Source organism: Hevea brasiliensis, chromosome 7, assembly GCF_030052815.1.
Source record: "Hevea brasiliensis isolate MT/VB/25A 57/8 chromosome 7, ASM3005281v1, whole genome shotgun sequence".
Classification (NCBI taxonomy): domain Eukaryota; kingdom Viridiplantae; phylum Streptophyta; class Magnoliopsida; order Malpighiales; family Euphorbiaceae; genus Hevea; species Hevea brasiliensis.
In genome coordinates this window covers 93883340-93902741 of record NC_079499.1, presented here as the reverse complement: position 1 = coordinate 93902741, position 19402 = coordinate 93883340, and the positions used below count along the sequence as shown (strand labels likewise).

The 19402-nt window shown below is 30.0% G+C and overlaps 1 protein-coding gene across 1 annotated transcript; it reads right to left on the bottom strand.

Moving 5' to 3' along the window:
• Positions 1-2486: 2486 nt before the first annotated feature.
• LOC110673684 (PI-PLC X domain-containing protein At5g67130) lies at positions 2487-6126 on the bottom strand. The gene is made up of 9 exons (XM_021836842.2): positions 5970-6126; positions 5757-5840; positions 5530-5652; positions 5270-5407; positions 4138-4236; positions 3643-3946; positions 3299-3522; positions 3107-3193; positions 2487-2802 (listed from the first exon to the last, which is right to left on the bottom strand). The coding sequence occupies exons 1-9, from the start codon at positions 5991-5993 to the stop codon at positions 2611-2613; spliced, it is 1275 nt and encodes a 424-aa protein (XP_021692534.2). The 5' UTR covers positions 5994-6126; the 3' UTR covers positions 2487-2610.
• Positions 6127-19402: the final 13276 nt, after the last annotated feature.

Sequence of the window (19402 nt, the reverse complement as noted above, 5' to 3'; positions counted from 1 at the left end):
GCGGCAACCCAACTATCATCTTAATGGGAGGCTAATATTTTTCCTTTGCTAAGTGGATGTCCTTCCAAAGTATCCTTTACAATTAAATTTTAATACACAACACAATAAATCAACAAATAATGCTCAGAGCATATTTGGGTTTGTTTCAAAACTGCTTTTTCAAAAAACTATATTTTGGTTAGCTCTTTCTCCAGTAGTATTCTTCTGCTGGCATCCATCTGCACACAATAATGGTAAACTTAGATTCATGATGTGAAGGCTTACAATTGCATTAGATTGCCAATTCATTATCATTTTCAGATGAAGCAAGGCCAAATTACCTTTTCCATGCAACGTACACCAAATTACACTGGCAGAAATATGAAAGCTGCTTGTACGGATCTGATTGTGTGTATGTACTACAGGTTAACACATTTATAACAAAAAACTTGGGATAAAGTTCATTTGATTTAGCAATTTCATACTTGAGGGACGGTGGGATTTGCATTATTTTAGCATTATGAGATTTCATTTATTTAGTATTATTTTGACTTGTATATATTAAAATTGTGTAAATACTAAGCATGAAGCATAACAAAAAAAATTTCTTATTAAGGCTTTTTTTGTTTCAAAGAAAATAACTTTATATAGAAAATGTTTTCCATGGAAATTATTTTCTAAAAAGATGTTTTTTATGAAAATATTTTTCATAGCATTAAACTAATACTATGTATTTATATTATTATATGTATAAGTGTTTTTGCATTTTAATAAAATTGTCGAATTTCTTCTTTTGAAAAGAGAAAAATGACTTAGTTTTCCTTTTTTATCAGGTTTTATTGACCCATTTTTCCTGAGTACTTCAAACGTTAGAGAAAATGTGAAAAATATTTTTAGAAAATAAAGGAGCCTAAGGCTTAATTTTTTAAAAAATATTTTTTGTATTTTCTAGTGTTTGGAATACTCAAAAAAATGAGTCAATGAAAAATTAGTGAAAGGGAAAACTAAGTCAATTTTTTTTTAAAGTAACTTCATTTTTCAAAAGTTATTTTTCATTTACTAGATTTTAATAATATTATTAAAATGTGAAAATATTATACATGTATAAAATAAACACATACTATTAATTTAACATCACAGCTAAGTAATGAAAAATATTCACGGGCGAGAGAGAGTTTGGACACAGTTCCTCTTTCTGAATCACCAGTCAGCCGCAAGTTAAGTTAGAGGATGCAAGAAATTGAACGCCTATCTTATTGCCTTTTCGCTGATTGACAAGCAAATGGAACTGAAGAAGGCAGGACAATCAAAAGTACCAGAGCAACTGGGACATGGCAAGATCAATGCCTCACAACTTCGATATCTGCAATCCAGTTCAAGAAAATGAAAGTGAAAATTGAGGATGTATTCTTGTGTTACAGTTTCAGATGTATACCATACATAGTATACCTTGCTTTTCAAAATTTTTAACAAGATCTTTAAAAGGTGCCCTTGAAACAATAACAGAACAGAACCTGCACTGTTGACATTAAATTCAAGACAATCGTACCACTATTAGACGAAGGAAATAATTATCTCTCCTTGTCATTGACGGCAAACAAAAGTTAGACTGCAGGATCATTGCTGATGGCTTCACCAAGTCCAGATTTACTTTGGAACTGAACCAATTATTGAAACGGTCTAGGGTCATGCTTACTGGATGGAGTATCACAACCCCCCAAAGTTAGCCAAGAAGTGCGAATTTACCTAGGATAAATCAAGGCCCAAACATTCAGCCGAAAGCTCTGGGCTTGTACCCTGAATTGAAGAACGTAGAGGACATGCCACAGGATGAATTTGTTGCGACAGGTAGTAATTTATTCATGTAATGTTTGATTCTTTTTTATTTTTATTTTAATTCTATTAAAATTAAAATTCTTCCATCATTTTATTATATATAACTCTTTATATAAAATATAAACTTAAAATATAATAATTTAATTTAAAAAATTATCAATATATAATAAAATATTATAAATTATTTGATAACCGAGTAATTTATCTTTAACTACTAGACCAAACCAGACTTAGGTTGTTATTGGTGGCGCCTGACTGCCCGTGCTTTTGGAGACCATAGAATATATCTTCTAGATGACAGAGGATGGTAGGAAGAATACATGATCTTTCACATTTTTTGCTGTTGCTGTTACAGAATCAAACATTGTTCTTGCTGTTACATAATAAAATCATCTTTTTAACTTTCACTTTTTCTGAAAGTGCTTAACAAAAGTAATCAACTCTTTATCTTTCCACCTGGATTATATATCAGGATACCAAAAACTAATGCGGATAAATAAGCACTTGTTGGGTGCTTTGATATGTGAATGAAGGGCCAGAATAAGGAACAAGAAAAAGGAAAACATTTTCTTTGTAAGCATTTTTCTCTTCAGGGAAATGAATAAACAAAGTCTTTTCTGTCCAAATACTCTTCCTATTCCAATATATATATATATATATAGCATACAGGATGACACAAATCAAAGCATATCTAACATAAATAATTCTCCCAATGACTAAAACCCTCAATGCGAGGACACAAATAAGCAACAATTCATCTGTATAAAATATTCTGATGCGAGTCTGAATAAACATTTACAGCCATAATAACAGCAACGTGGTCAAAATCGTTCCCAACAACCACCGTGATTGGACTGGTCTAGTGTCCAAATAAGCAATGTTGGACGGAGTAGAAGAAGGAGAGGGAGTTTGTGAGTTTCCAGTAGCAGCAGCAGGGGGAGGGGGGGCAATTGGTGGGACATCACACGTGCCACGTGTTGCATTTGCCTGCCCAAACACAAATGAAAGAATGATTATAGCTAAAATCCAGGTGTGATTAACTCAGTTGATACATCTAGCAAATAATCCCAGTTGGGTGAGTTTATGATTCAAAATTATGAGAACTTGAGAAGTGCCAGTTACATAATAAAGTATGCAGTTTGCATGTTAATCTTAAACTCACGAAATGCAAGACCTTAATGAACCTAATCTTGAAAATTTAGATGCAAAAGCATGAAATGATGAGAAAATGAAAAGAAATATGAATTATCACTGAACAAGGCAATAAGCTGAACCATGTAGTAGCATATACCCTGCAGTAGGCAATATTGTCACATCCACACGTAAGGTGACCATTCACTTCGTCCACAGCTTCTGGGGCGCCCCCACCATCACTCCTCTACAAATAAAATAAAAGAAAAAAATCAATAACAAAACTATTTTCCAAAATTTTCTCACCAATTAAGAATTTGAAATATATAGTAAATTCATACAAAGCAAATACCTGATAAAAGTCAACAGCAATGAAGTTTGGCCACCGTTTGCCAGCCGCTTCATAGCAACTGTTGGTCATGCTAATTAGTGGAGCTGAATTGTCCAAACAAGCTTCTGTTATATTGGGATTAGTTGGAAAATAGTTTTGGAGAATCAGTGATACTGTTGTTGTGTTCATGGGAGGTGATTCAGCCCTATTTGGACATGAACCAGCTTTCATCCCATCATCCCCATCTGCAATTCGATAGTGAAGATCAAAACTTGCTCATACACAATTCAACTAAAACTATTTACCTAAATAGTAAATACTGAAAAAAAAAAAAAAGAAAGAAAGAAAGAAAGAAAGAAACTCACATTGACTTTCTGCCACATATTTCCAATTATAAGCAATGCCCTCAGAAGCCTCTTTAGCTGATTTGGAAGTAAAGACCACCAAGCGCTCATTCTGCTGGACCATATCATCCACCGTTGGCCAATCTTCACCACTCTTTGGCATCTTTGATACAGGGAACCAGTATTTATTAAGACCAGATGCATTGAAAACCTTGGTCAAGCCTAGTGGGGACGTTACATAATCCTCAATGAAAATTGTGACAATCTCTGATGGGTTTGCAGACAAGAAGGCCTCAATCTCTTTTAGCACGTTGATGGCAGGTTGCTGGAAAAGATCGAGATTTGGTGCATTGTAAATTTAAAAGAGGAAAAGTAGTTTAAATTAATGAGGGACTCAAGTTGTCTCAAATGTGAGATCTCGAGTTCAAATTCCAATTGAAGTCAAATAAAAAAATTAAAAAAAAAAACCAAAATCATTGAATAGTAAAACTAAGCAAGTTTAAGAGATGAACTTACGAATGCTGTGTAGTTATAGCATTGACCACCAAAAGAGTGACATAGCCAGATGTCATTTTGAAAGTCATACATATCTAGCATAAGACCTCTGACCCCATTCTACAAGAGAATACAATTTTAATCAGCAAACAAATTTCAGTTAGCAGGCAATTTAGCTAAGCTAATTTAATTTAAAGAAAAGGAAAAAAGAAAGAAAATAAAGAATTGAAAATAAAGTTTTGCTTGAAAACCTAAAAGAAAATATTGGGTCAGCCCTTTTCATTTTCCAAACGGGCAATAACTTTATAAACTTTTGCCGTTCTCGTGGTTAAAAAGTGGTAGGGGCTTTAAGACATTCATACAAGTGAAATGTCCTACAACTAATGGAAGAAATCTGTTAAATTGGCAAAGAAAACTTTTAGCAACCTAGTTTGATCTAGCATAGATGCATGCGTTCCTCACATTGCGATCTTGTTTTGAATCATTGTACTTGCCTAATACTTAGAATTGGAACAACTAAAGTATACAATTAGCAACACCTTTAGCTGGGGTTCTTTAACTAAAGAAACAAAAGCTAAATGCAGGTGGCATTGGCTGGAAAGCTATTTATCTTTGTAGGCCCAAAGATGATCAAATCTCAAAATGGTTATTTTTTTAATAAGGGTGTGATATAAAAAGCTCGAGCTTATGCAAGAATGGACTTAACAATCATACACATTTGTGCACTCACTCGAAATAAATATTTAATTTAATAAATTATAAAACTCATTTTCACTGAGTTTATATTAGATGCACCTTTTAATAAAAGAACTAACTAATCATAAGACAAATAGGCGAAAAAATTAGTGCAACAATCACCAACACACAAATATTTATTCCCTTTCCCTTTCTTAGCTAACTTTCTAACTCTGATTTCTTAGCCAACTTTCTAACTCTGATTTTTCCCCTAATATGCCACTTTTGCAACCCATTGCCCATTCAACAAGAATAAACCTAAGATTGTTTAATATATAATAAAATGAGGCACAAATGCCCGCAACCAAACAGAAAAAAGTCGTGCAAAGAAAAAAGAAGGTTCCTCCTCCCGCCCTTTCCATTCCAGGAATTGAAGCAGTCAACAACGAAGTGCAGAAGAGAATTAGTTTTATCTTACGTTGAGTTGACTGGTAACGGAGTCCTCTTGATTCGTAGGCGATAGTAGAGCAGTACCCGTCGCCGATTTAGCGCCCATAAGAGCGTAGGAGTTGTGGGTTGTTAGCCATGAATATTTGTTGAATGCCAGACCTTTTACCTAATCAACCACTTGCAACCAATATCAATCATTACTTCCTATTATTGCTGTTGGGTTTATCATCAAACACCAAATAAACTAATAACCAAAAATACTTAAAAAAAAAAAAATCAGTGACTGACTTTTGATGTCGGGCTCAAAGGCTGGATCCGGGTACATCTGGGGCGGGTATTTCCATTTGCAGGGCAAGTTTCGCATCGCAATCCAGGGTCGCAAACACTTCCTGATGAGCAGGTCTCCCCCAGCTATACGATTCCAAGGAACACGAAAGAAGAGGATATGAAAATCTGATTGTAATGGTAATTAATTTGACAACCCACCAAAAAAAAAACAAAGAGAGAGAGAGAACCTTGAGACTGGAACAACTGGCGACGAAGAGACAAAGGCCAATGAAGAGAAGTTGGATATAGAAAATACAGAAAGCTTGTGATCCCTGCAAACAGAAGAAAACAGCATACGTGTTGATGGGATTCTGGTTTCCATAGGAAAAAATAAATAAATAAAAAGTAGAAAATGCGAAGAAGAAGAAGAAGAAGAAGAAGAAGAAGAAGAAAGTGAAAACCTTCATTTCCGGAATTCCATACATTGGAAGAGGAAGAGGGAGGCAGAGAAAGAGAGAAACAGAGAGAAATAGCAGAGACTAGGAAGTTTTCAAAAGTCCAAGGCTTAAAACAAAGGGGTGGGTTTGATTTGAAGCTAGGCGGCGATAGCGACATGGACATCTACGCCTTGGTTTGTTAGATGTTATTTCTTTGTCATCTAGCGATTTCGGCTTACTTTTATTTTTATTATTAGAAAAATTACTCTTTTATTTTAATTAAATTAACTATTTAATCATCTTAATTTAAAAATATATTAATTAATTAATTTCTATATTTTTATTTTATTTATTCTTTAATTTTTCAAATTTAATTTAAAATAATTTTTTTATTAGTAATATATTTAAATGAAGGATTAAATAATTATTATTAATAATAAAAAATTAAAATACTAAACAAATATTAGCTGAGATATCATAGAGCACCAGAGAAGTCCTGATGTTTGTTATAATATTCTATATAGTTGTGTATATTTGAAGCATTCAATACTTGGAAACTTTCTTTCTTTTTTTTTTTTATTCCCTCTGGATTTGTCAAATTAGGAGTTTAGGACTTGAGACTCTAGAAAGATTTACGGGTCCATAGAAACTTCAAAAGCAGACATCCCAACAATATATATATATATATATATATATATATATATATATATATATATATATATATATATATATATATATATATATCTTTTTCACAATTTCTTTTTATAAATTCAGTATACATGGCCTTGAGTTTCTTTGCTTGCCTTGTGGGCTTGGGGGAGGTTGTAAGGGTTCCTTATTGGACCTTTTCTTTTCAACTTTTAATAATTTGCTCACTGTGAGTGCCTGTGTCTCGCGGGCTGATGTATCATACGCAACTCGATGATGACGATGATGATATATGAGCAAGGGCATTGGCAGCTGTACAATCCACACCAAATAAGAACAAAAATCAGCAAGCTACACCGAATAAGTAATATATCATTCACATGGATTTGTTATCCATGCCCAAAGCATTCTCTGATCACCATAACTGGTATCTAGCCACTATATCAGACACTTCCAAAGCAACCTTCAACCCAACCTCTAAGCATATCTATACTTACACAAGTTCTGTCTATGAATTTAGTTATAGTCTCACCAGTTCTGAACTTGAAGCCCTCAAGAAATTCCCTGGCTACATTTCTTCTACCCAAGATAGTCTCTAAAAGTCCACATAATTACTCACACTTCCCAGTTTCTTGGCTAAGTTCTGTTTCTGCAGGTGCTTGGCCAGCTACAAATTATGGTGAAGATGTTATTATTGGTTAGGTTGACACTGGAATTTGGCCAGAAAGTGAGAGCTTTAGTGATGAAGGACTGACTCCAATTCTCTCTAGATGGAAAGGAAAATGTCCATCAGATACTCAATTTAAATCCTCTTCGTGTAACAAGAAACTCCTCGGTGCTCACTTTTACAACAAGGGTCTACTTGCAAACCATCCTGAGTTGAACATTTCAATGAATTCTTCCAGAGATAACGATGGACATGGAACACACACTGGATCAATTGCTGCAGGGAACTATGTGAAAGGAGCATCTTATTTTCGTTATGCCGCTGGTACATTATTTTGTTTGCAACACTTAAGGCCTCATTAAATTAAGATGCTGGAAATTATAATTCAAAAGCTATGGTGTTGAAACTCAAAAGCTCATATTTTTGCATGTTTATTTCACATAATTATTTAAGGGGTGCAAATGAATATGACAATTTAGGGTTTTTTACTAAAAGGGTGCAATGAAAATAAAAATATACCAGAAAGCGTGGACCTAAATAGAGTGAATTATATTGAAGTGGAAAAAAAGAAGGCGGGACGCTAATTATAATAACATTTTGAGATTCGGACGCTATCATAAATATTGTTCAAATTTTAAAAATAAAAATAAAGTTGGACGTTACTTAGCTTTTATTTTAATTTTTTTTAATATTTTATTTTATATTTTAAATAAAATATAAATATCATTTTAATAAATAATATTATAATAATTAATATTGTATATTTAATATTTTTATTATAAAAATTTATTTTTTAATTTAAAATTAAATTAAATTTTAATTAAATAAAAATTAAAATATAAAATGTTATTATAATAAAATAATTAAAAAAATTAAATGAAAAGCTAGACCGTCCAATTTTTTATTTAATTATTTTATTTTTATATTTTAAATAAAATATAAATATTATTTTAATAAATAATATTATAATAATTAATATTGTATATTATAATATTTTTATTATAAAAAATTATTTTTCAATTTAAAATTAAATTTTAATTAAATAAAAAAAATTAAAATATAAAATATTATTATAATAAAACAATTAAAAATTAAAACAAAAAATCTGAACGCTATAATAACGTTCAGATTTTATTTTTAATTTTTTAATTATTTTATTTTATATTTTAAATAAAATATAAATATTATTTTAATAAATAATAGTATGATAATTAAAATTATATTTTATAATTTTTTATTATAAAAAATTATTTTTTAATTTAAAATTAAATTAAATTTTAATTAAATAAAAAAAATTTTATTATTTTTATTATTAAATAAAAAATTAAATTTTTTTATTTAAAATATAAAATAGAATAATTAAAAAAATTAAATGAAAAGAGTAGCCTCGAATTTTTTTCGTTTTAATTTTTAATTATTTTATTATAATAATATTTTAAAATGTTAATTTTTTATTTAATTAAAATTTAATTTAATTTTAAATTAAAAAATAATTTTTTATAATAAAAATATTATAATATATAATATTAATTATTATAATATTATTTATTAAAATAATATTTATATTTTATTTAAAATATAAAAATAAAATAATTAAAAAATTAAATAAAAAGCTGGACACTAGCGTCCAACTTTTCATTTAATTTTTTTAATTATTTTATTATAATAATATTTTTTACTTTAATTTTATATTTAATTAAAATTTTAATTTAATTTTAAATTAAAAAATAATTTTTTATAATAAAAATATTATAATATACAATATTAATTATTATAATATTATTTATTAAAATTATATTTATATTTTATTTAAAATATAAAATAAAATATTAAAAAAATTAAAATAAAAGCTGGACGCTATTATAAATAGCATCCAACTTTCTTTTTATTTTTAAAATTTAAACGTTAGCATCGGAGTTTAAAATATTATTATAATTAGCGTTCCACTCTCTTTTCTTCAGCATAATTTACTCCATTTTAATAATTAGCTTTAAACCCACCATTTTCTGATATTTTTTTTTATTTTCATTGCACCCCTTTGATAAAAAACCCGACAATTTACTTGCAGAAGTTGATGCTAAACTTACAAATCATTATGATGAGCCAAGGAAGTAACCTTTTTTTAAGGAAAATAATGAAGAAACTAGGAGAAGGGAGTTGCATGGGGATTCTATAGCAACTCATATGCGAGCTAATTACAATGAATGATTTAGTCTGGGCATCAATGCATCTCTCTACGACTTAACCTATCCTTGTCGCGGATTCTGATGCCTATTCTTATATATGCAACCTTTTATTTTGTTATCTTGGACATGTGTTTTATTGAATAGATTGTATTGTTGATTACTGTTTCATGATATTTGTTAGAATTCAAGTTAGATTAGAATTAAGAAATTAGATAAAATTGAAAGTTTGGTAAAATTTAAATTATGAAGTTTAATAATTAGAGTCTCAAAAGGACTAAATTTTAGTGATTTATATATATAAATATATGGTTAGCTATTATATTAGGAGCTCGTGAAGTGAAGAGGTGCGCCAATTTCAACGTGTTTTGTTTGAGTGATTTTAAGATTGAGAAAAATAATTAGTGACTGTATTATTATTTTTTCTTAATAGTGAATTTGTTGATTGAGTAAGTTTACACCGAATTACGTTAAATTTTATATTTTTTAATTTATCTGGGTGTGGTTTAGTATTAATATTGAAGAATGTTAAAAGTTTTATTTGTTCTTAAAGTTGTTATGTATATTTACTATCATTATTATGGAGATCCAACTATGCCAAAAAGGACAAATCCCTACTCAAGTAATGCAAATGCTTCGAATGGACATGTCACATGTCTTTGGTCAAATAAAATGGATGATGCTTTAATTGATACATACTTAAATCAACACATGCTTGGAAATAAGGTTGGTGGAACTTTTACAACACATTCATTAGATAATATTGTGAATGAGTTGAAGCAGAAATTCTTGATGAGCCAATAGACAAGGAAAGAGTTCACAATCATATGAAAAACATAAAAAGACTATTTTCCAGATGCTATGATATTTTCTACAATGGCATGAGTGGTTTTGCTTGGGATCCAATTACAGAAATGTGGAATGCTGAACCTAAAGTTTAAGCTCCTTTAATTGAGGTAATTTCACATAATTTCTTCGATTTTTCTTTTCTTTTATTGTGTTTATGGGCATTAGTTATTTTAATATGTCAAGGTAATAACAAGTTGTCATTTGTGGTTTTACATATATAGGCCAAACCTGAAGCTACCGAATGGAGGAATAAACCTGTTCGTAATTATGAGAAATTGGTTAAGGTATTTGGAAAAGATAAGGCTATTGGAAAGAAAGCTGAAACTGCATCAGAGATAAGAAAAAGAATTACTCAAAATGCTAGAAAAAGACAGGTGATCCCAGCTCAATGACCATTGATGAAGTAGATTATATTGTTTCTCAGAATGCTTTTACTTTAGAAAATTTAAATGAATGTGAGGATGAATATCAAGATGCACCCACTCGTAATACACTTATATCCAACGTAAAATCTGAAGCTTCAAATTCTAAGTCAAAGAAGTCTAAAAAATCTGACAATGATGATTTGGCAATATTGAAAGAGGGGCTTGATAATGTTGCTAGTGCTATCAACAACCTCTCAAATAAACCTTCAATTCGTTAGAGTGAGATTTGGCAATTAGTATCGGACTTGGGTTTCGAACAAGATACGATGCTCAAAGCTTATATCACTCTATCTCAAAATCCAAATGTTGAGAACGGTGATTGGTTGTCCATGGGAGCAACACAAAAGTTGTTTGTTGATGCTTTCTATTGACAAATGAAGACAACAATAATATTAATAGTATTTCTATATGTTATGAATTATGGTTAGACATATTCTACTCAAGTGCAAATTGGAAACATTACAGTGAACTCAAAAGAATCCTATGTTATTTTGGTATTTTTGAAGTTGAATTTTTGTAAACAACATGTGCTTTTATGGATGCTCTTTAAGTTGATGGTGAAAAATACTTGAGCAGATGTTTACGGAAAAATTCATCTTAAAAATCCTTGTACATGCATTTTCAATAATTTGAATACTTTACAATGGAAATTGTATGTGATGCAGTGGAAGCAAAGTTTTGCATATGGTACCAACCATCTCAAGCGTCACATTGCCAAGGGAACCTGCCCAGCACCAGTATGCAATCAAGGGAATCAATAACCCTTTATATATTTAGAACAATAATAAAGGTATTTTAGTAATTATCATATTTTTTATACCATACCATACCATAACCAAAGAAGAAAAGGTTATTAAATCATCTTGTACCATACCATCTTTCCAAATATGTTAATAATAAAAGCCATACAATACGTTACGATACATTAATAAACCACGTTGCACTCAATCCAAACAAGAGGTAAGGGCCAAGCTCAAATTATTCAGTTCAAATTATACTAAGGTCGAGTACAAACTGCACAAAGTCAAATGACATGGACGAAAACTTAAAAAAAAAAAAAAGTGAAAGAGAAACGACGTCTGAAACAATAGTCAAGCATAAAGTATATATAAGGCAGAATTACATTTATTTAAAAATGATAATTTCTAAAGCTGGCAAACATTATGGATATAAGTTCGAGAGAGTGAAAAAAAGTTGACACAACAAAAATGCCTAAATGAGAAAGGCCTCAAACCATATAGCAACCCAAGAAGACGAGGAAGCAATTAAGAGTCGAAAGAGACTAAGAAACACTTGACCATGGAACTTGAGCAAATAGAGGAAATGGCAGATTTTTTATCATCGTCTTTAGGCTTTGAGGGATCAAGTAGCCACCAAGGTGGCGTTATAATGTTCCCGAGATACCGACCCTTTGCATAAATCCAAAGTTGCAAATATTGATAACAAATGATATGTAACTTATAAAAACTTTCCCAACACTCCGGTTGAGAAACTAGGGGTTTTAGAGGTAAAAACCTCCAAGAACTAGGGGTGAGAATTTGGTTGAAACTGAACCAAACTAAATCGAACTAAATAAATTGAAAACTGAAATTTTATGTTTTTGAGAAATCGCACCGAATCGAATAGGCAAGAGACTAAACGGAACCGAACTGCACTAATTTGATTTGGTTCGAATTAGTTAATCAGTTCCGTTAGCAAAAAAAAGTCAAATACACAGATGCATCCCTTTTCGAACACCATCAAATATCAATTGAAATCAAGCTATTAACACCATCAAACATCAAATTGAAATCAAGCTATCTTACATATCAATAGAAATCCAAATCTCAAAAAAATATCAATTAACAAATTCCCAAATCCAAATCTCAAATAAAATCAATTAACAAATTCTCAAATCCAAATCTCAAACAAAATCAATTAACAAATTCTCAAATCCAAATCTCAAATAATCTCAACCTATTTTTCAAATCACCCAACAGAAATAAAATTTAACTAATTGGAGTACTAAGAACACCCAAAAAAAACTCACAATCGCCATCACCACAGACAGTGAAGACACTAAGGAGAGGACAATGTTGACTGGAGAGAGGAGGCAAGGTCTTGCAACTTGCAAGGGCTGCGACTGCATGGCTGATGACGGACGACAACAACATCATGGCAAGGCAAAGGCAAGGTTGTGAGGAGTTGAGCATTTTAGGAATTTGTTAAGGCTTCGTCTAACTAGGCTTCAGGGAACAATAGCAAGGAGGACAGGAGGGCAGAAGGAACGAAAAGCGAACAATAAGGGCAAACAGAAGGAGAAGGAACTACAAGAAAAAGTGAATTTTGTGAAGGATTTTTTGTGACGGAATTATTTCGTCACAAATTAGAGACAGATTTTTGACAGATTACATAATTTGACAGATTTGTGACGGAATATCCATCACAAATTTTTTTAGTTATTTTTTTATATTTTAATTATTGACGGATGATATATTTCATCTTTAATCTGTCAAAAATTTATGACAAATGACTTTTTTCGTCAAAAATTTGTGATGGAAAAATCTTGCAGTCAAAAAATTTGGGACGGAATATTTATCCGTCACAAATCTTTGACAAAAAACATAAAAATGTCAAATATTTTGTGACAAATATATTATTTCGTCATAAATTAGTGACGAATTAATATATTTGTCACACATTTGTGACGAATTGTGTTATCCGTCACAAATTTGTGACGAATTGAAGTATCCATCACAAATTTTTGTGGACAAAATATATTTTGTCACAAATTTGTGACGAAACTGTATTTTTCGTCTAAAATTTATGACAGATAATTTAATCCATCACAAACGCTTATTTTTAGAATTTTCTAACTAAATTGTTATTTTTATATAACTTGAATTTTGGATATATTTTTATAGATCTAAATTGTGACCCAATCTGAAAGTTTTAATTAATAAATTAATAAATTTTAAAAATATATAAATTAAACTGTAAATGTCACTGAATTTTATACATAATATTGTGATATGCTCTTATATTATAATTTAATTAATAATATAAAATTAATAAAATATAATAATAAATTATAATTATGATTAATAATTAAATTAAATTAAATTGTGATTATTAATCATACTTAAATTAAATTAAAGTTGTGATTATTAAATTAAATTAATAATATAAAATTAATAAAATATGATAATATAGGTAAAAGTGGCACAAAAAATTAGCGGCAAATGTAGTGACTAATGATAAAATACATCGACTAAATATTTTAATAGTAATTACTGACTATGATGCATTTAGTAGGTAAAAGTAAACTAAAAATAAAAAAACAAAATTGTAAAATGTAAAAAAAAAAAATACGGATGACTTTTTATAGTTGGCGATTACTGACTATTATTAGTTTAGTAGGTAAAATTAAATAAAAATTAAAAAATTAATTTAAAAATGATAAATTACTGATTATCTTAATTTTAATAGGTAAAATTAAAAAAATAGAAAAATAAAATTTTAAAATGCTAAACAAGTATACCGATAATTTTCATGGTTGGTAATTACTGAATATTATGTTTAGTAGGTAGAATTCAATAAAAAATTAAAAATGAAATTTTAAAATGTCAAATTACCAACTATTTTTATTTTAGTAGGTAAAATTAAATAAAAAATTAAAAAGGTAAAATTTTAAAATACTAAACAAATATATCGACTACTATATTTGGTTGGCAATTAAAATTAAATAAAAATAATAAATGACATTTTTAAATACTAAATTACAGACTATTTTGATTTTAGTAGGTAAAATTAAAAAAATTGAAATTTTAAAATGCTGAATAAATATACCATCTACTTTTTATAATTAGTAAATACGGAATGATGTAAAATTAAAGGAAAAAATAATTTATTTTAAATAATATTAATAAAATTAAATAAAATTCTCATTTAAAAAAAAATATCGCTTTTTCCTTTTGACAAAAGTAAAATTTCCTCCTTTTTTATTTTCCCCTTAGCGCCATTCGCTACCCTTTTTCTCTCAAATCCAAAATCACAATGCCACTATCTCTCATCTCTGCCCTCTCAAATACACAGACTAGAAAACCCATTTGACAAAATAGTATTTTTTGGAAGCCTTAGTTTGGTAAAAGCCTAATTTAGTGATTCCTGCAATTTTTCAAGTAAGAAACTCTAAAATCGAATGCTTTCCAATTACTATTTAGGAACGAGTAGATGCTTAACGCAGCCTCATTATCCGCGAGACCAACACCATGCGACTTCCTTTCGGAAGATGATAGGTCTGCCAAAAAGCCTCAACCGCATCAAAATTGGCAAGGCTACTGAAAATAGCGAGAAGAAGGTAACCTTCTTATTCTCACTTTCTCATCTATACCCAAAAACCCATGTGCTCACTTCATTCTAACCGTTAAAAATGGTATCTAGTTGTTCTTTTCTTGGTGTTCACTTTGTGCCTAATTGTGAGTAAATCTAGTATCAATATGGTTGGATGATTATTTTTACATTTTTCTTTTTCTTTACTAGGTATGCCATTCTTTATCTAAAGTCTATTTTGTCAAAATTAACTGGGCAATTGGAATATATATGAAACTGTGCATAGTTGGAGTATGAGATCTTTCAACATTAAGAGACAATATTTTGATCATTTGAGATTATGAGGATATAGTTTTTCCTTTTAAAAAAAAAAAATTGAATGCACAACCCTACCATTCTCACAGGACCTCACTTGGGTATTCAACATATATTAGATTTTCATTTCATCTAAGAATTTTTTTTCTACTAGTTGGTAATCCATAATTTTATAGTTGTTTTTGAGCAATAATTGTTGATTAATGGTTCAAAATTATACCTAGAAAGCTGTTTCTTAGAAATTAGTTCAATGCCTTTTATTTTCCTTTATTAAAAATGTGATTCCGCTTGAAATTAATGCTAGGATTGTTGTGATGGGTACAATTGATCTTCATACCATCACCACCACTCGATTCTGATATGACTGTGCCATTACATTCTAATGGAAAATGAATATGTACCTCACAACTGATTTAATTTTTTAATTAGGATCTCTTTGGTTAAGTTAATTAAAAATTTGTTTAGAAGCTGGCCGTAACTGTTGAATTCCATCATTTTTTTGCGTCTACTTTTGCCCGATGGTTTATTAAAAAAAATCTCTTGTATTTGGCATATAAATGAGCATCCATTAGATAGATGGTCAATATGTTGTCCAATATTGCAACTTCATGGAGATGAGTAGCTTGTATAACGTATGAGAAGTTCTTATCAACTATGGTTTAAAACTTGGCAAACTAGGAATTTGGAAAGTATATGGAAGTTTCTCTCTAGTGATTTTGGGGTTTTAATCTATTTCATGTGGTTGTATAGATTCAAATGACTAGCCAGTCTTCACCAATGCAACCATGTAACCAGGCTATCAATGATCTAGTCAAGGAACCTGACCATTTTCGAAGAATGCAGTTGAGGTATGATATCCTCTTTTCCTAAACATCCTTTAATTGGCATCGTAAAAGTTAGGTGTTTTGGATATTATATTATATTATTAAACTCTATTATCATATTTTATAATTGGGCATCATTCTCTGATTTAATTTGTCATCTAGCATGATAATAAGCTTGAACTATATGGATTCACAATGGCATCCAAGTGCCATAATATGGATTCATAACATCAAATAATGGTGTCTGGATTCATAACATCAAATAATGGTGTCTGAGTTTAATGAAAAGTGTAGGAATGAATAATTATCGGGGTCGCTACTGCTGTTGTGAAACTAGCTGGGTTTCTTGCTTTTTGGATCTTGTGCTTATTATGGGTCTCATGGCATTTAGACCACACTCATCATTTATTGTATATATTTAATTTTCACATTTATTGTTATTTGTATTAATATTTATATTTCATTATCAAAGTTAATATAACAGTGATATGATTCAATATAATATTGTTGATTGACTATTATAAATTGAGCTATATAATTAATGTTAGAAGTTCTTGTGTTTGTGTATAAATATTGTAGTAGTGGATGGTATAAAGAGGATATTGGAAGTGTTATTTTATACGCAGGAACATTATTTTACCTTATTCGCAGGTATGATATGTCCTGTTACAGATGAGATTCTGTCAAAATTTTCTTAATTATTAATTTTGTATACTGGAATTTTTAAATTTTATTTTCCTAGTTTCATTGTTACTTATAATTAATTATTAACTCTAATAATTATACACATGATCAAATAGAGGCTATGGTAGCTGCTACTGCTGATGCTACTTCGAAGTCACAGGATGACGATTCACAGGAGATCTTAGCAAATGTGAATCGCCTATACTTGGCTATTGTGGGTGGAGAGAAGAAGCGGCGTGTGTATAGTTTGGGCTCTCATGTTTCAACTTTGTACCCAGACTCATTCAGCAGCTCTGCCACTTCATGCAGGACAGTTGCGGTGACAAATCATGTTGCTGATGACCGCATCAGAGTGCTTGAGGAGGAGATCATGCGCATGAGGGAAGATCAAGAGCGAATTATCCAGCAACGTGTTGAGGAGGAGATATTGCACCTCAAGCAGCAGAGTGATGAGCAGTTTCACTCTTTGCAAGAGGAGATGAAGAGTATGACGAGGCAGATGGTATCATCATCCGGCCCATCCAGTGATTCTATTGATCTCATTATCAAAGCACACCAAATCTGTAACATGATACTGTTTATATATATTTGCTAATTGAACTTGTTACTTGTACGGTTAACTTTATATTTTATATAATATATGGTATTTTTATTTACTAATTATTGTACATCCTATTTTGGTAAGGTGTATTTGCTATTGTACATCCTATTTTATTTTCGATTATGGTATTTATATATATTCGCTAATTATTAGTTGTTTGGTATTATCAATTGGTAAGTCCTCTTAGATATGAACTAGTAAGGTGTAAGCTGTGACATAATCGAAAGGTTCATATCTAAGAGGACTTACCAATTGATAATACCAAATAACGAATTCAAGACTAAATCAACTATCGTCTGAGTCATCCCCTAATAGGAAACGACTTCAACTCCTAATGGAAACAGTATAACAAGATTATCATGAAATTAAGGGATCAAGATGGAACTGATTTCCGATTCATAATAAACTACAACAAAAATTATAGCTCTTCAACTATAAATATACATTCCTGAAGTATGAAAACTTAACATATTTTTATAAACATCCTGTTATAAACGAGGTTTTTGACTTGAGAATTAGAGTAAAACTCTCTGCCCAAAGTCGAGAATCTTCTCTCAGTTTTTGGTTTTGTTGCAGGTATCCATTGTGCTCTGTCTCGAAAGCCTTTTCTCATCGATTATCAATTAAGAGGAAGCATGGCTTATGGAAATTCATAACACTCCTTTACTTGCATAGCTCAAGAGGACCATCATAAAGATACTCAAGCATCCTGAAGCCTGCTTAAATTAGTCCCATGGACCAATTTGGGCTCAAGATATTGCACACAAGACGCATCACTCTCATTCTCATCCATCAGTGGCATGTGCACCCACGAGCATGCTAAATCATGACAAAATTATTAATCAAATCATAGAAAAGAATTTCATCAAGACTTGCACATTTTTTGATACGTGGAAAACAAACTTTTTAGTTCACATCATGTCCAATCTTGAAGCCTATCGTCCAGCCAACAACCATAAATGTCATATATTTGAATGCAGAATTTGGAACCTAGCGTAATCACAGGCTGTCTGAAACTGAAAGTAGAGGTAGGTGTCGATAGTAGAGACAAGAGTAATTTAAAATTGCGTAGCTAGCTTTCTCCATGTTTCCACGGCCTATGACCTGCAAACCCCATGCCAAGACCCGCAAGAAACAGGGAAAATGATCGTCCAAGAAACAGAGACAAGAGTACTTTAATTTTACATAAAAAAAAATTATAAAAAAAAATTATAATATATATTATTAATTATTATAATATTATTTATTAAAATAATATTTACATTTTATTTTATAAAAAATTTAAAATAAATTAGTTAAAAAATTTAGTAAAAATTATACTCAGCTTTTAATTTAAAATTTTAATTTTAATTTATTAAAATAATTTAATTTAATTTTAAATAAAAAATAACTTTTATAAATAAAAATATTATAATATATATTATTAATTATTATAATATTATTTATTAAAATAATATTTATATTTTATTTTATAAAAATTTTAAAATAAATTAATTAAAAATTTTGATATAAGTTGGACGCTACTATAATTAGCGTACAACTTCTAATTTAAAATTTTAATAAATAAAAAAATTTTATTTAAATGTTAGATATTATTTTAATTAGCGTCTGGCCTTAATATACTATTTTGATTGACGTTCGGTCACGAGATGCTGTTTTGAATAACATCTTCTGCATATTCACCTTTATTTGATAATTTCTCGACACCGCATCTCATCTTAATATTTTCGGTGCTTACAGTCCACTTGTAAGGCCATTTTCCGCAAGAAATAAGGTGGCCCTTTGAAGATCACAACGCAAGGAAAAATTATAAAGAATTAAGTAAAGAAGATACTGAAAGTGTGCCGACTTCACTGAAACAAGTGATTGTGACTTAATTTCTTGATCGTTCATTTGAATGTAATTAAGTAAACTGCAAGAGAATGTTTTACTTTTATCTACTTGCAAGTT

What these genes read in the sequence shown, in the direction of transcription:
- LOC110673684 (XM_021836842.2), bottom strand. Translation starts at nt 5,993, where the DNA reads ATGTATGGAATTCCGGAAATGAAG. An exon ending in CTTTGAGCCCGACATCAAAA is followed by an intron (nt 5,408 to 5,529) that starts GTCAGTCACTGA and finishes GTGGTTGATTAG; the next exon opens with GTAAAAGGTCTGGCATTCAA. An exon ending in ACAATATTGCCTACTGCAGG is followed by an intron (nt 2,803 to 3,106) that starts GTATATGCTACT and finishes GTGTTTGGGCAG; the next exon opens with GCAAATGCAACACGTGGCAC.